At 46.2% G+C, this 23,451-nt stretch overlaps 1 protein-coding gene and 1 long non-coding RNA gene across 7 annotated transcripts in view; one reads left to right on the forward strand and one right to left on the reverse strand.

Annotated features, from left to right (window-relative positions):
• LOC118402477 (insulin receptor-like) overlaps positions 1-23,451 on the forward strand; it is a 52,202-nt gene that overhangs the window by 25,061 nt on the left and 3,690 nt on the right. For all 6 annotated transcript variants that reach the window (XM_052476146.1, XM_052476141.1, XM_052476142.1 and 3 more), the window contains exons 10-19: positions 300-592; positions 2,166-2,305; positions 3,434-3,593; positions 3,721-3,820; positions 6,247-6,314; positions 13,559-13,788; positions 14,534-14,644; positions 17,543-17,705; positions 21,162-21,291; positions 22,195-22,329. In XM_052476146.1, the coding sequence (XP_052332106.1) occupies positions 300-592; positions 2,166-2,305; positions 3,434-3,593; positions 3,721-3,820; positions 6,247-6,314; positions 13,559-13,788; positions 14,534-14,644; positions 17,543-17,705; positions 21,162-21,291; positions 22,195-22,329 (1,530 nt within the window). The remainder of the gene's footprint in view (positions 1-299; positions 593-2,165; positions 2,306-3,433; positions 3,594-3,720; positions 3,821-6,246; positions 6,315-13,558; positions 13,789-14,533; positions 14,645-17,542; positions 17,706-21,161; positions 21,292-22,194; positions 22,330-23,451) is intronic.
• Positions 10,719-13,541, reverse strand: LOC127910933 (uncharacterized). Its single transcript, XR_008076859.1, has 4 exons — positions 12,867-13,541; positions 12,451-12,751; positions 12,261-12,346; positions 10,719-12,210 (listed from the first exon to the last, which is right to left on the reverse strand). It is a non-coding gene; the product is annotated as an uncharacterized LOC127910933 (long non-coding RNA).

The raw sequence follows: 23,451 nt of genomic DNA on the forward strand, positions 1-23,451 counted from the left end.
TCCTGTCATTTAAAACCTAATGCTGCATTTACACAGGCAGCACAATTCTTATCTTTTGCCCAAATATTGGCAAAATATCTGATCTGATTGGTCAGAAGACCAATTAGTGGCAAAAAGAGCAGAATTGGATGCCCTTCAATTCTAATCAAAGCCCCGGTGCTCCCCCTGGTGGTAAACATTCAGAAGTTGCCTGCATGAAGTCTCGTCAGCACTCTGCTCAGTAGCAGTAACTTTAACAGTGTTTTTTGTAAACAGTTAACACTAAATCAATAGAATTTGATTGATTGATTATCCCCCAGATCAACCAGACAGCGCCGCTCAGCCATGGGTGTAGCTAATGAGACGCAGCCTGCGTTCGTGACAAAGCCCCCCACCCTGCCGGAAGGTTACTCCACCAGCGGCCCAGACGATGATGAGGATGGTGCGGAGAGCACTAAGATCCAGCTGACAGTGTTCTCCAAGGAGTCCACGGTCATCTCCGGCCTCCGACACTTCACCTCGTACCAGATCGATGTGTTGGCCTGCAACCACCCCACAAACCCGTCACGCTGCAGTATGGCAGCCTTCGTCTCAGCTCGCACCATGCCTGAGGGTGAGGCTATCTACACACCATTATAAACCTGGTAGTTTGATTCCTGGCTGCTGATTGGCTGAAACAGCATTTCAGTCGTGTGTGTGTGTATATCAGACAATATACCACAGGTATGACGCAAAAAAAAACACTTGTTTACAGTTCTATTTATGTTGGTAACCAGTTTATACCTCGGGGACTTGTGGTTTATGGCTAATATACCGCGGCTATAGGCTGTATCCAGGCACAACGCTTCGTGCGTAAAGGATTCCGTGTGCTTTCCATCCGAAACAGTTTGGAACATTTGTGCATATATTTTGACCACATTTTAATATGTTTTGGTGTTCAGCAAGGGTTTTTTCAGCTGCTCCTGCAACAAAAACACATGTCTCAAGGCAAGCTAATGTTGGGATTCTTCTTCTTCCTTTGTTGTTATTTAACGAGAGACAAATTGTTTTCATTCACATGTTTGTACTTGAGAAATACTGCACCAATCATCTTAGTTAGATGTAGAATTGCACGACGATGGTCTCCTTGAAGTGAATGACAGTTATCTTGAGTTAGCTTAGGTTAATTTTTTACTATTTTGATGCGGTGTAATATGGGCTACGGCATCTCAAGATGGACAAACAGTACTATTGCTCTCGTTTTTCAAGCGAAGATCTTTTAAGGGAGTATGCGAGAACACTCCACTAGGGACCAGCTGAACCTAGGGATATTGATGCCTTAAAGGGAGACTTCAGGATTTTGGCAATGAGACCTTTTATTTACTTCCCCAGAGTCAAATGAACTCGTGAAAACCATTTGTATGTCTCTGCATTCACTAGTAGCGTTAGCGCAATGACTGGAGGTCTATGGGTATCTGCTAGCATAGACTTCCAGTCATTGCGCTAATGCTAGTTAGCATTGGCACAGAGACATAACAATGGTATCCACGAGTTCATCTAACTCTGGAGAAGTAGATAAAGGGCCTCATTGCCAAAATCCCAAAGTATCCCTTTAAGAACAGCCTTTAGCTGTGGTATATTGGCCATTATTATGGTTTGAGCCCTGAATGCTGATTGGCTGACAGCCATATACCACACCCCCTCGGGCCTTATTGCTTAAGTACACTACACTTGCACACAGTCTACACCACACATCCACCACTTAAGAAAACAATGTCAGAAGTAAAAAAGCAGTTTAACAAGTGCATATCATACTTTTTTGTCTACTTTTACATAGTATTTATAGACCTGAGATGTTGATGTTTGTGGTATTGGGATAGAGTAAAGAGGCCATTTTAACACTTGCGTATCCTGCTAACAGCCAAAGAGGCCATTTTTAAACCTTGTGAATCCTGTCAACAGAGGCCATTTTTAAACCTTGTGAATCCTGTCAACAGAGGCCATTTTTAAACTTTGTGTATCCTGTCAACAGAGGCCATCTTAAAACCTTTTGTATCCTGTCAACAGAGGCCATTTTAAAACCTTTTGTATCCTGTCAACAGAGGCCATTTTAAAACCTTTTGTATCCTGTCAACAGAGGCCATCTTAAAACCTTTTGTGTCCTGTCAACAGAGGCCATTTTAAAACCTTGTGTATCCTGCCAACAGACAAAGCAGATGACATCGTGGGCCCCATCAGCTATGATGTGTCTGAGTACTCTGTTCAAATCAAATGGCTGGAGCCTAAAGCTCCCAATGGAATGATCATCCTGTACGAAGTCAACTACAAGAGACTGGGAGACACAGAGGTGAGCAGACAAACACGCACAGGCATGGAAACACGCACAGGCATGAAAACACGCACAGGCGTGAAAACACGCACAGGCATGAAAACACGCACAGGCATGAAAACACGCACAGGCATGAAAACACGCACACACTTAAAATCCTGGACTTATGCTGTGCCCGCAGTCTCACTTAGTATAATGCAGATACGTTGAACGCAAATCTCTCTGCTCTCATTTCTAAAATAGGACCGTTAATGTAACAATAGCCATGTTGCATCAGCGCTCTGTTTTAGTTACCGTGGCAACATCACATTTCTAAAATAGGACCGTTAATGTAACAATAGCCATGTTGCATCAGCGCTCTGTTTTAGTTACCGTGGCAACGTCACATTTCTAAAATAGGACCGTTAATGTAACAACTCTGTTTTAGTTACCGTGGCAACATCACATTTCTAAAATAGGACCGTTAATGTAACAATAGCCATGTTGCATCAGCGCTCTGTTTTAGTTACCGTGGCAACGTCACATTTCTAAAATAGGACCGTTAATGTAACAACTCTGTTTTAGTTACCGTGGCAACATCACATTTCTAAAATAGGACCGTTAATGTAACAATAGCCATGTTGCATCAGCGCTCTGTTTTAGTTACCGTGGCAACATCACATTTCTAAAATAGGACCGTTAATGTAACAATAGCCATGTTGCATCAGCGCTCTGTTTTAGTTACCGTGGCAACAGCACACTGGGTACAGCTGATATTACTGATGTTGAAAACAACAACTCCAGTGGTGGTCAAACAAACATGTTTTTCTCAAATTGGGTTTTTTATTTTTGTATTATTGTTGGCTGTTTAATGCAGTGATTTTAAAAACACATCTCTGATTGGCTTAGACGGCCTACTCTATTAGCTCGATGTGTTCCTAGTGTAATATTGTGTTTCCTACTCTCATTCGTTCACATTTCATTTCTATATAATGGGCTTATTCAACCCTTCTCTCCCCCCTCCAACTACTCTCCTCCTTAAAAATATATATAAATAAATTAAACATCTTGTGTGTGTCTGTGTGTGTCTGTGTGTGTCTGTGTGTGTCTGTGTGTGGCTGTGTGTGGCTGTGTGTGGCTGTGTGTGGCTGTGTGTGTTCGTTCTAGGAGTTGCACCACTGTGTGTCCAGGAAGATGTACCAGCAGTCGGAGGGCTGCAGGCTGAGAGTGGTGCACCCTGGGAACTACACTGTGAGGATCCGAGCCACGTCGCTGGCAGGAAACGGCTCCTGGACCGACCCCACACACTTCTACGTACAGGACCTCCGTAAGAGACACACGCCACAGACAGCTCGACCAATCCGTGAAATCAATCCAATATCATTTGAATATAGAGATTTTTTACGTTAGCAGTAGCCTAGCCATAAACTCCATGGCAACGTGTTTTCTTTTAGGGGTGGACCCATCCAACCTATTGATTATCATTGGTCCAGTCATCTTCATAGTTCTACTGATACTGGTGGCAGCGGGAGGATTCGTCATTTTCAGGAAGAAGTAAGTCTTATGGCTTCTCCGCAATCTGTCTTCAGCCAACCCAGCTGTGTATGAAAGAAGCTGTGTAGCCTCAGCTGTTCACCAAGGAGTGTTTACACACAGCTTCTCTCCTGATACACCGGCAGTAACTATAGGCTTTTGGTCCAACCCAGCACTAAGACAAATGGCTCCACTACTAGTGGTCTAGATTTGTAATATTGTTTCACGACCAGGCTAAATTGTACTTACTTTATTATGATTTATTTTTACAGTCAGACGATACGTTGCGAGAAAAAAAAGAAAAAAAAACATTCTACATTCAATAAATAAAATTGTCCTAGCGTTCATAATTACAGTTTGAAAGGTGGTTATAAATGAAGACTTTGATTTGGTTTAATCAGGTGTGTTTCCAGCGAGGCTCGTCATTGGTCGCTCTCTGTTATTATGGTAATGTTACTCCTAGTGTGTTACTCCTACTCTGCAACTTCTGATACCTGGATTAACTTAAGGATTATTATGGTATTGATTTGGTATCTCTGTGTTGTTTCTTGTTATTTATAATTATGATATATTATTAATTATAAACTGGGTGGTTCGAGCCCTGAATGCTCATTGGCTGAAAGCTGTGGTATATCAGACCATATACCACAGGTATGATAAAACATTTGTTTAATTTTCTAATTACTTTGGCAATGAGTCTATAATAGCAATAAGGCACCTCAGGGATTTGTGGTATATGGACAACATACCACGGCTACGGGCTGTGTCCAGGCATGCCGCGTGGCATCGTGCGTAAGAACAGCCCTTAGACGTGCTATATGGCCAAACACAGTGCAGTCGGAAAGTATTCAGACCCCTTCACTTGATTCACGTTTTGTTATGTTACAGCCTTATTCTAAAAAAATATTTTTTTTAAAATAATCCTCATCAATGGACACACAGTACCCCATAATGACAAAGTAAAAACAGGTTTTTAATTGTTTTTGCAAATGTATTAAATATAAAAACAGAAATACCTTATTACCTTATTTACGTAAGTATTCAGACCCTTTGCTATGAGCCTGGAAATTGAGCTCAGGTGCATCCTGTTTCTACTGATCATCCTTGAGATGATTCTACAACTTGATTGGAGTCCACCTGTGGTAAATTCAATTGATTGGACATGATTTGGAAAGGCACACACCTGTCTACAGTGTATATAAGGCCCCACAGTAGACAGTGCATGTCAGAGCAAAAACCAAGCCATGAGGTCGAAGGAATTGTCCGTAGGGTCCCGAGAGGATTGTGTCGATGCACAGATCTGGGGAAGGGTAACAAAAAATCTATGCAGCATTGAAGGTTCCCGAAGAACACAATGGCCTCCATCATTCTTAAAAGAAAGAAGTTTGGAACCACCAAGACTCTTCGTAGAGCTGGCTGCCTGTCCAAACAGCAATCAGGGGAGAAGGGTCTTGGTCACTCTGACAGAGCTCTAGAGTTCCTCTGTGGAGATGGAAGAACCTTCCAGAAGGACAATCATCTCTGCAGCACTCCACCAATCCTTTCTGGTAGAGTGGCCAGACAGAAGCCACTCCTCAGTTAAAAAGGCACATGACAGCCCGCTTGAAGTTTGCCAAAAGGCACCTGAAGGACTCTCAGACCATGAGAAACCAGATTGTCTTGTCTGATGAAACCAATATTGAAATCTTTGGCCTGAATGCCAATCGTTATGTCTGGAGGATACCAGGCACCACTCATCACCTGGCCAATACCAGGTGATGTAATCTCAGCGGCAGGGACTGGGAAACTAATCAGGATCGAGGGAAAGATGAAAGGGGGAAAGTACAGAGTGATCCTTGATGAAAACCTGCTCCAGAGCTCTCAGGACCTCAGACTGGGACCAAGGTTCACCTTCCAACAGGACAACGACCTTAATCACACAGCCAAGACAACGCAGGAGTGGCTTTGGGACAAGTCTCTGAATGTCCTTGAGTGGCCCAGCCAGAGCCCGGACTTGAACTCGATCGAACAGCACTGGAGAGACCTGAAAATAGCTGTGCAGCGACACTCCCCATCCTACCTGACAGAGCTAGAGAGGATCTGCAGAGAAGAATGGGAGAAACTCCCCAAATACAGATGTGCCAAGCTTGTTGCGTCAAGAAGACTCGAGGCTATAATCGCTGCCAAAGGTGCTTCAACAAAGTACTGGAAAGGGTCTGAATACTTATGTAAATGGGATTTTTCTGTGGGGGGGGGTTGTACATCTGGGGAAAAAATGTTTTTGCTTTGTCATTATGGGGTATTGTGTGTAGATTGAGAATCCTTTTTTTTATGATAAAAAATATATATATATGCTGTAACGTAGCAATGTGGAAAAAATGAAGGGGTCTGAATACTGTCCAAATGCACTGTACCACACCTCCTCATGCCTTAACGCTTAACTCTACCTCCTTGTTTTTCCCACCAAGGCAAACCCAGGGCCCCTCTGGACCCCTCTACACCTCTTCTAACCCAGAGTACCTCAGTGCTGCTGACAGTAAGGACACGTTATAAACTGATTTCTATATTCTCAGCCTGTATAAAAGCATATCTGACTGTATTTTGATGTTGAAACTAATATTCCATGTAAGTAGACAATCACTGACACATACTAGCTGGCTATGAGAAGTACAATACTAGATTGTTTGTGGATTATAGTATCAAGGGGCCTCGTTTATCTACAGTGCATACCTGCAGTAAAAGTAAGCCTGACGTGCGACCTGTTTTTCCCACCAGAAGCCAGTCCTTTTACACATTTTATTACATTACAGCCTTATTTTAAAAATGGATTTAGTAAAACATTTTCCTCATCCATCTACACTTAAACTGAAAATGGCGCCGGAAGAAATGGCAGCAGTTTTACGGGCGCCCAACCAATTGTGCTATTATGTGGGGTTTTTTGGCGTTATTTGTAACTTATTTTGTACATAATGTTTCTGCAACTGTATTTTACTGCAAAAAAAGTGCTTCTGGATATCAGGACAGAGATCACTCACCTCGGATTAGACAAAGAGCTTCTGGATATCAGGACAGAGATCACTCACCATGGATTAGACACAGAGCTTCTGGATATCAGGACAGAGATCACTCACCTCGGATTAGACAAAGTGCTTCTGGATATCAGGACAGAGATCACTCACCTCGGATTAGACAAAGTGCTTCTGGATATCAGGACAGAGATCACTCACCTCGGATTAGACAAAGTGCTTCTGGACATCAGGACAGAGATCACTCACCACGGATTAGACACAGAGCTTCTGGACATCAGGACAGTGATCACTCACCTCGGATTAGACACAGAGCTTCTGGACATCAGGACAGAGATCACTCACCATGGATTAGACACAGAGCTTCTGGATATCAGGACAGTGATCACTCACCTCGGATTAGACAAAGAGCTTCTGGACATCAGGACAGAGATCACTCACCTCGGATTAGACACAGAGCTTCTGGACATCAGGACAGAGATCACTCACCATGGATTAGACACAGAGCTTCTGGATATCAGGACAGCGATCACTCACCTCGGATTAGACACAGAGCTTCTGGACATCAGGACAGAGATCACTCACCTCGGATTAGACACAGAGCTTCTGGACATCAGGACAGAGATCACTCACCTCGGATTAGACACAGAGCTTCTGGATATCAGGACAGCGATCAATCACCTCGGATTAGACACAGAGCTTCTGGACATCAGGACAGAGATCACTCACCTCGGATTAGACACAGAGCTTCTGGATATCAGGACAGCGATCACTCACCTCGGATTAGACACAGAGCTTCTGGATATCAGGACAGCGATCACTCACCTCGGATTAGACAAAAAGCTTCTGGACATCAGGACAGAGATCACTCACCTCGGATTAGACAAAGAGCTTCTGGATATCAGGACAGCGATCACTCACCTCGGATTAGACAAAGAGCTTCTGGATATCAGGACAGCGATCACTCACCTCGGATTAGACAAAGAGCTTCTGGATATCAGGACAGAGATCACTCACCTCGGATTAGACAAAGATTATTTCTTCAACAAACAAGATGCACAAGACATCCTCCAAACACCCGGCAGGGCCGACATCCACGTTATTTGCAAGAGGAAGCGACGCAGGTACAGAGGACAAAGAGCCGGATGCCTCGTCAGGACCCAGAGAAGGCGAGTGGGAAAGCTGCCTTTACCGTCAATACTACTCGGACAATAAACTAGACGAGGTACGATCACGAATATCCCACCAACGGGACATCAAAAACTGTAATATCCTAAATGTAATGTAAATGTTTCACGGAATCGTGGCTGAATGACAATATGGATATTCAGCTAGCTGGATACACGCTGCACCGGCAAGATAGAACAGAACACTCCGGTAAGACGGGGGGGGAGCGGGTCTGTGCATATTTGTAAACAACAGCTGGTGCACGAAATCTAAGGAAGGAAGATTTTGCTTGCCTGAAGTAGAGAATATTGTGATAAATTGCAGGCCACACTACTTGCCAAGAGAGTTCTCAGCTATACTTTTCGTGGCTGTTTATTTACCACCACAGACAGATGTTGGCACTAAGACCTCACTCAGTCAGCTGGATAAGGAAATAAGCAAACAGGAAACCACTCACCCAGAGGCGGAGGTCCTAGAGGCCGGAGACTTTAATGAAGGGAAACTTAAATCAGTTCTACCAAATTTCTATCAACATGTTAAATGTGCAACCAGAGGGAAAACAAATCTAGATCACCTGTACTCCACACACAGAGACGTGTACAAAGCTCTCCCTCACCCTCCATTTGGTAAATCCGACCACAACTCTCTTCTGATTCCTGCTTAGAAGCAAAAATTAAAGCAGGAAGCACCAGTGACTCGGTCTATAAAAAAGTGGTCAGATGAAGCAGATGCTAAACTACAGGACTGTTTTGCTATCACAGACTGGAACATGTTCCGGGATTCCTCCGATGGCATTGAGGAGTACACCACATCAGTCACTGGCTTTATCAATAAGTGCATCGAGGACGTCGTTCCCACAGTGACTGTACGTACGTACCCCAACCAGAAGCCATGGATTACAGGCAACATTTGCACTGAGCTAAAGGGTAGAGGTGCCACTTTGAAGGTGCGGGACTCCAACCCGGAAGCTTACAATAAATCCTGCTATGCCCTGCGACAAACCATCAAACAGGCAAAGCGTCAATACAGGGCTAAGATTGAATAATACTATACCGGCTCCGACGCTCGTCTTATGTGGCAGGGCTTGTAAACTATTACAGACTACAAAGGGAAGCACAGCCACGAGCTGCCCAGTGACACAAGCCTACCAGACGGACTAAATCACTTCTATGCTTGCTTCGAGTCAAGCAACACTGAGGCATGCATGAGAGCATCAGCTGTTCCAGGCGACTGTGTGATCACGCTCTCCGTAGCCGACGTGAGTAAGACCTTTTAAACAGGTCAACATACACAAGGCTGCGGGGCCAGGCAGATTATCAGGACGTGTGCTCCTGGCATGTGCTGACCAACTGGCAAGTGTCTTCACTGACATTTTCAACATGTCCCTGACTGAGTCTGTAATACCAACATGTTTCAAGCAGACCACCATAATCCCTGTGCCCAAGAACGGAAAGGCAACCTGCCTAAATGACTACAGACCCATAGCACTCACGTCTGTAGCCATGAAGTGCTTTGAAAGGTTGGTAATGGCTTACATCAACATCATTATCCCAGAAACCCTAGACCCACTCCAATTTGCATACCGCCCAAACAGATCCACGGATGATGTAATCTCTATTGCACTCCACACTGCCCTTTCCAACCTGGACAAAAGGAACAATTACGTGAGAATGCTATTCATTGACTACAGCTCAGCGTTCAACACAATAGTACCCTCAAAGCTCATCACTAAGCTAAGGATCCTGGGACTAAACACCTCCCTCTGCAACTGGATCCTGGACTTCCTGACGGGCCACCCCCAGGTGGTGAGGGTAGGCAGCAACACATCTGCCAGTCTGATCCTCAACATTGGAGATCCCCAGGGGTGCGTGCTCAGTCCCCTCCTGTACTCCCTTTTCACCCACTACTGCATGGCCAGGCACGACTCCAACACCATCATTAAGTTTGCAGATGACACAACAGTGGTAGGCCTTATCACCGACAACGACAAGACAGCCTATAGGGAGGAAGTCAGAGACCCTGCCGGGTGGTGCCAGGATAACAACCTATCCCTCAATGTAACCAAGACTAAGGAGATGATTGTGGACTACAGGAAAAGGAGGACCAAGCACGCTCCCATTCTCACCGACGGAGCTGTAGTGGAGCAGGTTGAGAGCTTCAAGTTCCTTGGTGTCCACATCAACAACAAACTAGAATGGTCCAAACACACCAAGACAGTCGTGAAGAGGGCACGACAAAGTCTATTCCCCCTCAGGAACCTAAAAGGATTTGGCATGGGTCCTGAGATCCTCAAAAAGTTCTACAGCTGCAACAGCATACTGGTTGCATCACTGCCTGGTACGGCAACTGCTCGGCCTCTGACCGCAAGGCCCTACAGAGGGTAGTGCGTATGGCCCAATACATCACTGCGGCTAAGCTGCCTGCCATCCAGGACCTCTACACCAGGCGGTGTCAGAGGAAGGCCCCCCAAAAAAATGCAAAGACCCCAGCCACCCCAGTCATAGACTGTTCTCTCTACTACCGCATGGCAAGCGGTACCGTTGTGCCAAGTCTAGGACAAAAATGCTTCTCAACAGTTTTTACCCCCAAGCCATAAGACTCCTGAACCGATAATCAAATGGCTACCCGGACTATTTGCATTGTGTGCCACCCCCCACCCCAACCCCTCCTTTTACACTGCTGCAACTCTCTGTTTATCATATATGCATAGTCACTTTAACTATACATTCATGTACATACTACATCAATCAGCCTGACTAACCGGTGTCTGTATGTTGCCTCGCTACTTTTATAGGTTTGCTGCTGTATATAGCCTGTCTTTTTACTGTTTTATTTCTTTACCTACCTATTGTTCACCTAATACCTTTTTTTGCACTATTGGTTAGAGCCTGTAAGTAAGCATTTCACTGTAAGGTCTACACTTGTTATATTCAGCGCACGTGACAAATACATTTTGATTTGATTTGACAATATCCTTTAATGACAAAGTGAATACAGGTTTGTAGTTTGGAACCACCAAGACTCTTCCTAGAGCTGGCTGCCTGTATAAACTGAGCAATCAGGGAGGTGACCAAAAACCCAATCGTCACTCTGACAGAGCTCCAGAGTTCTTCTGTGGAGATGGGAGAACCTTCCAGAAGGACAACCATTTCTGCAGCACTCCACCAATCAGGCCTTTATGGTTGAGTGGCCAGAAGGTAGCCACTCCTCAGTAAAAGGCACCTGACAGCCCAGAAGGCAGCTAAAGACTCTCAGACCATGAGAAACAAGATTCTCTGGTCTGATGAAACCAAGATTTGAACTCTTTGGCCTGAATGCCAAACGTCACATCTGGAGGAAACCTGGCACCATCCCTTCAGCGACAGGGACTGGGAGAATGGTCAGGATCGAGGGAAAGAAGCAAAGTACAGAGTGATCCTTGATGAAAACCTGCTCCAGAGCTCTCAGGACCTCAGACTGGGACCAAGGTTCACCTTCCAACAGGACAACGACCTTAATCACACAGCCAAGACAACGCAGGAGTGGCTTTGGGACAAGTCTCTGAATGTCCTTGAGTGGCCCAACTGGAGCCCGGACTTGAACTCGATCGAACAGCTCTGGAGAGACCTGAAAATAGCTGTGCAGCAACACTCCCCATCCTACCTGACAGAGCTTGAGAGGTTCTGCAGAGATGAATGGGAGAAACTCCCCAAAATACAGGTGTGCCAAGTATGTATTGTCATACCCAAGAAGACTCTATGCTGTAATTGCTGCCAAAGGTGCTTCAACAAAGTACTGAGAAAAGGGTCTGAATACTTGTAAATGTGATATTTCAGTTTTTTTTATCATTATGGGGTATTGTGTGTAGATTGATGGCGAGAAAAACAATTTAAATCAATTTTAGAATAAGACTGTAACGTAACAAAATGTGGAAAACGTGTAGGGGTCTGAATACTTTCCAAAGGCACTATATACTTTTTTTTTATACATCTCCCATTTAGCATGATGCGGTTCACCACAGCACTGACTTATGTGTTGACTTGATAACTGCGTCTGAGTTTTGAAAGACCCTCTTGTTCCATGCTGGCTGAAGACCTAGCTAGCCAGTAACTAGCTAACACAGATGAAGACCTAGCTAGCCAGTAACTAGCTAACACCAGACACAGATGAAGACCTAGCTCGCCAGTAACTAGCTAACACCAGACACAGATGAAGACCTAGCTAGCCAGTAACTAGCTAACACCAGACACAGATGAAGACCTAGCTCGCCAGTAACAGATAGCTAGACACACCAGACCACAGATGAAGACCTAGCTCGCCAGTAACTAGCTAACACCAGACACAGATGAAGACCCAGCTAGCCAGTAACTAGCTAACACCAGACACAGATGAAGACCTAGCTAGCTAACACCAGCCAGTAACTAGCTAGCCAGCTAACACCAGACACAGATGAAGACTCAGCTAGCCAGTAACTAGCTAACACCAGACACAGATGAAGACCTAGCTAGCCAGTAACTAGCTAACACCAGACACAGATGAAGACCTAGCTAGCCAGTAACTAGCTAACACCAGACACAGATGAAGACCTAGCTAGCCAGTAACTAGCTAACACCAGACACAGATGAAGACCTAGCTAGCCAGTAACTAGCTAACACCAGACACAGATGAAGACCCAGCTAGCCAGTAACTAGCTAACACCAGACACAGATGAAGACCTAGCAAGCCAGTAACTAGCTAACACCAGACACAGATGAAGACCTAGCTAGCCAGTAACTAGCTAACACCAGACACAGATGAAGACCTAGCAAGCCAGTAACTAGCCAGCTAACACCAGACACAGATGAAGACCTAGCTAGCAGCTAACACCAGACACAGAGCTAGCCAGTAACTAGCTAACACCAGACACAGAAGAAGACCTAGCTAGCCAGTAACTAACTAACACCAGACACAGATGAAGACCTAGCTAGCCAGTAACTAACTAACACCAGACACAGATGAAGACCTAGCTAGCCAGTAACTAACTAACACCAGACACATATGAAAGGGGAAATTGTTAATATTTGCTAACACCCGACAGTAACATTTTGGCAATCTAGCTATGTAAACAACTCCCCTCTGCAAACACGCCTTTTTCGATGTTGGTTACAAAGTGGTACTTAGTTAAATTAGATAAGAGAATATCGAGTTACCATTTCTGTATTAAAATGAGAGTTAAGGTGATGTTATTTAACACGGGGGAGGGGGCCAGTAACTTTATGATCAACCTTGATCAATGTAAAAGCAACAGCCATTTTGCTTCTACAAAATGGTTTTTGCTTTGATCTGATTTCATACTTTGATCTGGTTTCCTTCAAATATCGTTAAGAAAAATTGTTTAAAGTGAATCGAGGGCATTTTCCAGTCGTGGTTGTGGAGCTCGTTCACAACCTTACAAATGTAGTATGACTCTGATTCGTAAATGAAAATATGTGGATGTTTACGTGCGACAGTTTGATAAATCCTAATCATGTGTTGCACACGCAAATCCTAGAGTCTCCACGTACACCAGAATTCTGTAAGAAAATGTACTTACGGCCCCAGGAGTTTTTACTGTGTGTGTTCTCTCCAGTGTACGAGCCAGATGACTGGGAGGTGGGCAGGGATAAGATTAACATCCTACGAGAGCTGGGTCAGGGCTCGTTCGGCATGGTCTACGAGGGCATCGCCAAGGACATTGTGAAGGGAGAGCCAGAGACGCATGTGGCAGTGAAGACGGTCAACGAGTCGGCCAGTCTGAGAGAGAGGATAGAGTTCCTCAACGAGGCCTCCGTCATGAAGGGCTTCACCTGCCACCATGTGGTAAGAGAGATGGATGGATGAAGAGAGACGATAGAGAGAGAGAGAGGATGGTGATAGAGAGAGAGAGGATGGTGATAGAGAGAGAGGATGGTGATAGAGAGAGAGGGGATGGTGATAGAGATAGAGAGGATAGTGATAGAGAGAGAGGATGGTGATAGAGAGGATGGTGATAGAGAGAGAGAGGATGGTGATAGAGAGAGAGAGGATAGTGATAGAGAGAGAGAGGATGGTGAGAGAGTGGTGGGAGAGAGAGAGAGGGCTAGGATAGAGAGAGAGGATGGTGAGAGAGTGGTGGGAGAGAGTGAGAGGATGGTGATAGAGAGAGAGAGGATAGTGATAGAGAGAGAGAGGATGGTGAGAGAGAGAGATAGTGAGAGAGGATAGTGATAGAGAGAGAGAGAGAGAGAGAGAGAGAGAGAGAGAGAGAGAGAGAGAGAGAGAGAGAGAGAGAGAGAGAGAGAGAGAGAGAGAGAGAGAGAGAGAGAGAGAGAGAGAGAGAGAGAGAGAGAGAGAGAGAGAGAGAGAGAGAGAGAGAGAGAGAGAGAGAGAGAGAGAGGGGGGATAGGAGAGTTCCTCAATAAGGCCGCCATCATGAAGGGCTTTACTTGGTGCTTCAGTGTAAAGAACTACAGTCTATAGAAGGTGACACCACATACCATGATGATCACAAGACATCTTTGTTTAAAGTAGCTACCGAGGTGTAAGAATCAAAGCAAGCGATGGAAACTAAATGTTTCCTTTTCAGGTGCGTCTGATGGGTGTGGTCTCTAAGGGCCAGCCCACTCTAGTTGTCATGGAGCTGATGACCCATGGCGACCTGAAGAGCTACCTGCGCTGCCTCCGCCCCGACTCTGAGGTACACACACACACACATATTATTGGGATCCCTGTCCTGAGGGCTAGTCTAGTGGTAGAGCTGCCTTCCCCTGCATCGCTCTCCTCTATCCACCCTGTATCCATCTCCACCCTGTATCCATCTCCACCCTGCATCCATCTCCACCCTGCATCCATCTCCACCCTGCATCCATCTCCACCCTGCATCCATCTCCACCCTGTATCCATCTCCACCCTGTATCCCTCTCCTCTATCCACCCTGTATCCATCTCCACCCTGCATCCATCTCCACCCTGCATCCATCTCCTCCCTGCATCCATCTCCACCCTGCATCCATCTCCACCCTGCATCCATCTCCACCCTGCATCCATCTCCACCCTGCATCCATCTCCACCCTGCATCCATCTCCACCCTGTATCCCTCTCCTCTATCCACCCTGTATCCCTCTCCTCTATCCACCCTGTATCCATCTCCACCCTGCATCCATCTCCACCCTGTATCCATCTCCACCCTGCATCCATCTCCACCCTCTTTCCATCTCCACCCTGTATCCATCTCCACCCTGTATCCATCTCCACCCTGTATCCATCTCCACCCTGTATCCATCTCCACCCTCTTTCCATCTCCACCCTGTATCCATCTCCACCCTCTTTCCATCTCCACCCTGTATCCATCTCCACCCTGTATCCATCTCCACCCTCTTTCCATCTCCACCCTGTATCCATCTCCTTCCTGTATCCATCTCCACCCTGTATCCATCTCCACCCTGCATCCATCTCCTCCCTGTATCCATCTCCTCCCTGCATCCATCTCCACCCTGCATCCATCTCCACCCTGTATCCATCTCCACCCTGTATCCCTCTCCTCTATCCACCCTGTATCCATCTCCTCCCTGCATCCATCTCCTCCCTGTATCCATCTCCACCCTGCATCCATCTCCACCCTGTATCCATCTCCACCCTGTATCCATCTCCACCCTCTTTCCATCTCCACCCTGTATCCATCTCCACCCTGTATCCATCGCCACCCTCTTTCCATCTCCACCCTGTATCCATCTCCTTCCTGTATCCATTCCTGTATCCATCTCCACCCTGTATCCATCTCCACCCTGTATCCATCTCCACCCTCTTTCCATCTCCACCCTGTATCCATCTCCACCCTGTATCCATCTCCACCCTGTATCCATCTCCACCCTCTTTCCATCTCCACCCTGTATCCATCTCCTTCCTGTATCCATCTCCACCCTGTATCCATCTCCACCCTGTATCCATCTCCACCCTGCATCCATCTCCACCCTGTATCCATCTCCACCCTGTATCCATCTCCACCCTCTTTCCATCTCCACCCTGTATCCATCTCCACCCTGTATCCATCTCCACCCTGTATCCATCTCCACCCTGCATCCATCTCCACCCTGTATCCATCTCCACCCTGCATCCATCTCCTCCCTGTATCCATCTCCACCCTGTATCCATCTCCTCCCTGTATCCATCTCCACCCTGCATCCATCTCCACCCTGTATCCATCTCCACCCTGTATCCATCTCCACCCTGCATCCATCTCCACCCTGTATCCATCTCCACCCTGTATCCCTCTCCTCTATCCAACCTGTATCCATCTCCACCCTGTATCCCTCTCCTCTATCCACCCTGTATCCATCTCCACCCTGTATCCATCTCCACCCTGTATCCATCTCCACCCTGTATCCCTCTCCTCTATCCACCCTGTATCCATCTCCATCCTGTATCCATCTCCACCCTGTATCCATCTCCACCCTGTATCCATCTCCACCCTGTATCCATCTCCACCCTCTTTCCATCTCCACCCTGTATCCATCTCCTTCCTGTATCCATCTCCACCCTGTATCCATCTCCACCCTGTATCCATCTCCACCCTGCATCCATCTCCACCCTGTATCCATCTCCACCCTGTATCCATCTCCACCCTGCATCCATCTCCACCCTGTATCCATCTCCACCCTGTATCCCTCTCCTCTATCCAACCTGTATCCATCTCCACCCTGTATCCCTCTCCTCTATCCACCCTGTATCCATCTCCACCCTGTATCCATCTCCACCCTGTATCCATCTCCACCCTGTATCCCTCTCCTCTATCCACCCTGTATCCATCTCCACCCTGTATCCATCTCCACCCTGTATCCATCTCCACCCTGTATCCCTCTCCTCTATCCACCCTGTATCCATCTCCACCCTGTATCCATCTCCACCCTGCATCCATCTCCACCCTGTATCCATCTCCACCCTCTTTCCATCTCCACCCTGTATCCATCTCCACCCTGTATCCCTCTCCACCCTGTTTCGCTCTTCTCTATCCACCCTGTATCCCTCACCCTGTATCCCTCTCCTTCTCCTCTGGGCACCCTGTATCCCTCTCCTCTATCCCTCTCCTCTATCCACCCTGTATCCCTCTCCTCTATCTACCCTGTATCCCTCACCCTGTATCCCTCTCCTCTATCCCTTCTGTATCCCTCTACTCTATCCAACCTGTATCCCTCTCCTCTATCTACCCTGTATCCCTCTCCTCTATCCACCCTGTATCCCTCTCCTCGATCAACCCTGTATCCCTCTCCTCTATCAACCCTGTATCCCTCTCCTCTATCCACCCTGTATCCCTCTCCTCTGTCCACCCTGTATCCCTCTCCTCTATCCAACCTGTATCCCTCTCCTTCTCCTCTGGGCACCCTGTATCCCTCTCCTCTGTCCACCCTGTATCCCTCTCCTCTGTCCACCCTGTATCCCTCTCCTTCTCCTCTGTCCACCCTGTATCCCTCTCCTCTATCCACCCTGTGTCCCTCTCGTCTATCCCTTCTCATATTGAACTATATCACAAATACCCCCCAAAACATCTAACTGTTGTTATCTATGCAGAATAGCCCTAGTATTAATACATGTCTTGTCAGAATAACCCTACTGGGAGCCCGCCCCCCACGCTGAGGGAGATGGTCCAGATGACAGCAGAGATAGCAGACGGCATGGCCTACCTCAACGCCAAAAAGTTTGTCCACAGAGACCTGGCCGCTAGGAACTGCATGGTGGCGCAGGACTTCACTGTCAAGATAGGAGGTAGACTACACTCACACTTAACCCTAACTTTAACCCCCAAATCACTCTTGCCTCTAACCCTAGCCCCTAACCCCTACACCTAACCGTAGCCCCTAACCCCTACACCTAACCGTAGCCCCTAACCCCTAACCCTAGCTCCTAGCCCCTAACCCCTACACCTAACCCTAGCTCCTAGCCCCTACACCTAACCGTAGCCCCTACACCTAACCCTAGCTTCTAGCCCCTAACCCCTACACCTAACCGTAGCCCCTAACCCCTACACCTAACCGTAGCCCCTAACCCCTACACCTAACCCTAGCCCCTAACCCCTACACCTAACCGTAGCCCCTAACCCCTACACCTAACCGTAGCCCCTAACCCTTACACCTAACCCATAACCCTAACCCCTACACCTAACCGTAGCCCCTAACCCCTACACCTAACCCCTACACCTAACCGTAGCCCCTAACCCCTACACCTAACCGTAGCCCCTAACCCATAACCCTAACCCCTACACCTAACCCTAGCTCCTAGCCCCTAACCCCTACACCTAACCCTAGCTCCTAGCCCCTAACCCCGACACCTAACCCTAGCTCCTATCCATGGTCCTAAACCTAACCCTAGCTCCTAGCCCATAACCCTAGTCCCTAACCCTAGCCCCTAACAATAGCCCCTAAAACTGACCCTAGCCCCTAAAACTGACCCTAGCCCCTAAAACTAACCCTAGCTCCTAGCCCATATCCATAGTCCCTAACCCTAGCCCCTAAAACTGACCCTTGTTCCTAACCCTAAAACTGACCCTAACCCCTAACCCTAAAACTGACCCTAGCCCCTAACCCTAAAACTGACCCTAGCTCCTAACCCTAAAACTGACCCTAGCTCCTAACCCTAAAACTGACCCTAGCTCCTAACCCTAAAACTGACCCTAGCTCCTAACCCTAAAACTGACCCTAGCCCCTAACCCCAAAACTGACCCTAGCTCCTAACCCTAAAACTGACCCTAGCTCCTAACCCTAAAACTGACCCTAGCTCCTAACCCTAAAACTGACCCTAGCTCCTAACCCTAAAACTGACCCTAGCTCCTAACCCTAAAACTGACCCTAGCCCCTAACCCTAAAACTGACCCTAGCCCCTAACCCTAAAACTGACCCTAGCCCCTAACCCTAAAACTGACCCTAGCCTCTAACCCTAAAACTGACCCTAGCGCCTAACCCTAAAACTAACCCTAGTCCCTTACCCTAAAATTGACCCTAGTCCCTAACTCTAAAACCTCGCCTAGCCCCCAACCCTAAAACTAACCCTAGTCCCTAACCCTAGCCCCTAACCCTAAAACTGACCCTAGCCCCTAAACCTAAAACTAACCCTAGCCCCTAACCCTAGCCCCTAACCCTAAAACTGACCCTAGCCCCTAACCTTGGTCCCAAAAACTGTCCCTAGCCCCTAACACTAACCCTAACCTTAACCCTAACCCCCCCAGATATAGCATATGACCTTGTGGGGATTAACAACATGTCCCCAGTTGGTCCAATTTTTGTTTGTTTACTATTGTTGTGGGCACTTGTGTGGTCCGGTATAGTTAAACAGATCCAGACACACATATCAAGATAGTAGGTATGGGAACTCACTCCCTCACATATACAATGTAATCCTTTTAAATACATCTATATGCATGTTTAACTGCCTCCTGCAAAGTACATTTCCCAACTGGGATAATAAAGATTCTCGCCTGTAATTTCTCAGAAGTCAGAAGTTTACATACACTTAGGTTGGAGTCATTAAAACTCGTTTTTCAACCACTCCACAAATTTCTTGTTAACAAACTGTAGTTTTGGCAAGTCCGTTAGGACAGCTACTTTGTGCATGACACAAGTCATTTTTCCAACAATTGTTTACAGATTAATTCACTTTATCGCAATTCCAGTGGGTCAGAAGTTTACATACACTAAGTTGACTGTGCCTTTAAACAACTTGGAAAAGTCCAGAAAATGATGTCATGGCTTTAGAAGCTTCTGATAGGCTAATTGACATAATTTGAGTCAATTGGAGGTGTACCTGTGGATGTATTTCAAGGCCTACATTCAAACTCAGTGCCTCTTTGCTTGACATTATGGGAAAACCAAAATAAATCAGCCAAGACCACAGAAAAAGAATTGTATACCTCCACAAGTCTGGTTCATCCTTGGGAGCAATTTCCAAACGCCTGAAGGAGCCACATTCATCTGTACAAACAATAGTATGCAACTATAAACACCATGGGACCACGCAGCCATCATACCACTCAGAAAGGAGACGCATTCTGTCTCCTAGAGAGGAACGTACTTTGGTGCGAAAAGTGCAAATCAATCCCAGAACAACAGCAAAGGACCTTGTGAAGATGCTGGAGGAAACAGGTACAAAAGTATCTATATCCACAGTAAAACGACTCCTATATCGACATAATCTGAAAGGCCATTCAGCAAGGAAGAAGCCACTGCTCCAAAACCGCCATGAAAATGCCAGACTACGGTTTGCTACTGCACATGGGGACAAAGATTTTTGGAGAAATGTCCTCTGGTCTGATGAAATAAAAATATAACTGTTTGGCCATAATGACCATTGGAGGGAAAAGGGGGAGGCTTGCAAGCCGAAGAACACCATCCCAACCGTGAAGCACGGGGGTTGCAGCATCATGCTGTGGGGGTGCTTTGCTGCAGGAGGGACTAGTGCACTTCACATAATAGATGGCATCATGAGGCAGGAAAATGATGTGGATATATTGAAGCAACATCTCAAGACATCAGTCAGGAAGTTAAAGCTTGGTCGCAAATGGGTCTTCCAAATGGACAATGACCCCAAGCATACTTCCAAAGTTGTGGCAAAATGGCTTAAGGACAACCAAGTCAGGGTATTGGAGTGGCCATCACAAAGCCCTGACCTCAATCCTATAGAAAATGTGTGGGCAGAACTGAAAAAGTGTGTGTGAGCAAGGAGGCCCACAAACCTGACTCAGTTACACCAGCTCTGTCAGGAGGAATGGGCCAAAATTCACCCAACCTATTGTGGGAAGCTTGTGGAAGGCTACACAAAATGTTTGACCCAATTTAAACCATTTAAAGGCAATGCTACCAAATACTAATTGAGTGTATGTAAACTCTGACCCACTGGGAATGTGATGAAAGAAATAAAAGCTGAAATAAATCATTCTCTCTACTATCATTCTGACATTTCACATTCTTAAAATCCAGTGATGATCCTAACTGACCAAAGACATGGAATTTTTACTAGGATTAAATGTTAGAAATTTTGAAAAACTGAGTTTAAATGTATTTGGCTAAGGTGTATGTAAACTTCTGACTTCAACTGTATTAGCCTTTTCATATAGGTCATTTGTATTTTCTCTCCTTTCTCTAAATGTCTGTTTGAATTGTTGACAGCCTGTTGCAAAGCAGGTTTCTGTTCTGGGATAATAATAAAATCTATTCTCTACTGAACCCTCAGACTTTGGTATGACCAGAGACATCTATGAGACGGACTACTACCGTAAGGGAGGGAAGGGTCTTCTTCCTGTCCGCTGGATGGCTCCTGAGTCTCTAAAGGATGGAGTGTTCACCGCACACTCTGACTGCTGGTGAGGATACGTGACTGTCTCTCTGTCTGTGTCTCTGTCTGTCTGTGTCTCTGTCTGTCTGTCTGTGTCTCTATCTGTCTGTGTGTCTCTGTGTGTCTGTGTCTCTGTCTGTCTCTCTGTGTCTGTCTCTCTGTGTCTGTGTCTCTGTCTGTGTGTGTCTGTCTGTCTTTCTGTCTGTCTCTGTGTGTCTGTGTCTCTGTCTGTCTGTCTCTCTGTGTCTCTGTCTGTCTCTTTGTGTCTCTATCTGTCTGTGTGTCTCTGTGTGTCTGTCTGTCTCTCTTTCTTTCTGTCGGTCTCTCTGTGTCTGTGTGTCTGTATCTGTGTGTCTCTGTGCATCTGTCTGTCTCTCTGTCGCTCTCTGTCGTTGTCTGTCTCGCTGTCGCTTTCTGTCTCTCTGTCTTTCTGTGTGTCTGTCTGTCTCTCTTTCTGTGTCTGTGTCTCTGTCTGTCTCTGTCGCTGTCTGTCTGTCTCTCTGTCGCAGTCTGTCTCTGTGTGTCTCTGTACGTCTCTCTGTCTCTGTCTGTCTCTCTCTCTGTCTCTCTGTCTCTCTGTGTGTCTGTCTCTCTGTGTGTCTGTCTCTCTGTTGCTGTCTGTCTCTCTGTTGCTGTCTGTCTCTCTGTGTGTCTCTCTCTGTTGCTGTCTGTCTCTCTGTGTGTCTGTCTCTCTGTTGCTGTCTGTCTCTCTGTGTGTCTGTCTCTCTGTGTGTCTGTCTCTCTGTGTGTCTGTCTCTCTGTGTGTCTGTCTCTCTGTGTGTCTGTCTCTCTGTGTGTCTGTCTCTCTGTTGCTGTCTGTCTCTGTTGCTGTCTGTGAGAGTGTGAACCTGCTAACTGGTTCCTCAAAGTTTTTCCCGACCTATCCACCTATGGAGTTTTTCCTTGCCACTTGTGTGTGTGTCCGTCCCAGGTCATTTGGGGTGGTGTTGTGGGAGATCAGTACCCTAGCAGAGCAGCCGTACCAGGGCCTGTCTAACGAGCAGGTCCTGAAGTTCGTCATGGATGGAGGATATCTGGACCGACCAGACAACTGTGCTGACCGGCTGTAAGTCTCACCTCTAGATCAATGTTATAAATGATACAGTGCCTGTATAGTCCAGCTCAATGATATCACACTGTAGATATCGATGGTGTAGTCGTGGTCATTGTGGGATGGGAAGACCATGTATAGATGACAACGTTAGAACAATCACTCTTCTTTGGTGTTCATGATATTGGGGATATTGCTGATCATGATATTGCTGATCATGATATTGGGGATATTGGTGATCATGATATTGGGGATCATGATACTGGGGATATTGGTGATCATGATATTGGTGATCATGATACTGGGGATATTAGGAATATTGGTGATCATGATACTGGGGATATTGGTGGTCATGATATTGGGGAAATTAGTGATCATGATTTTGGGGATATTGGTGATGATACAGGGGATATTAGGAATATTAGTGATCGTGATATTGGTGATCATGATTTAGGGGATATTGGCGATCATGATTTAGGGGATATTGGGGATCATGATACTGGGGATATTGGTGATCATGATATTGGTGATCATGATATTGGTGATCATGATATTGGTGATCATGATATTGGTGATCATGATATTGGTGATCATGATATTGGTGATCATGATATTGGTGATCATGATATTGGTGATCATGATATTGGTGATCATGATATTGGTGATCGTGAAACTGGGGATATTAGGAATATTGGTGATCATGAAACTGGGGATATTGGTGATCATGAAACTGGGGATATTGGTGATCATGATACTGGGAATATTGGTGATCATGAAACTGGGGATATTGGTGATCATGAAACTGGGGATATTGATGATCATGAAACTGCAGATATTAGGAATCATGATATTGGTGATCGTGATACTGGGGATATTGGTGATCATGATACTGGGGACATTGGTGATCATGATACTGGGAATCATGATACTGGGGATATTGGTGATCATAATACTGGGGATATTGGTGATCATGATACTGGGGATATTGGTGATCATGATACTGGGAATATTGGCGATCATGATACTGTGGATATTGGCGATCATGATACTGAGGATATTGGTGACCCCACCTCTTTAAGGAATACCTAGGATAGGATAAGTAATCCTTCTCACCCCCCTTTAAGATTTAGATGCACT

The sequence above is a fragment of the Oncorhynchus keta genome, chromosome 23 (assembly GCF_023373465.1).
Source record: "Oncorhynchus keta strain PuntledgeMale-10-30-2019 chromosome 23, Oket_V2, whole genome shotgun sequence".
Lineage (NCBI taxonomy): Eukaryota > Metazoa > Chordata > Actinopteri > Salmoniformes > Salmonidae > Oncorhynchus > Oncorhynchus keta.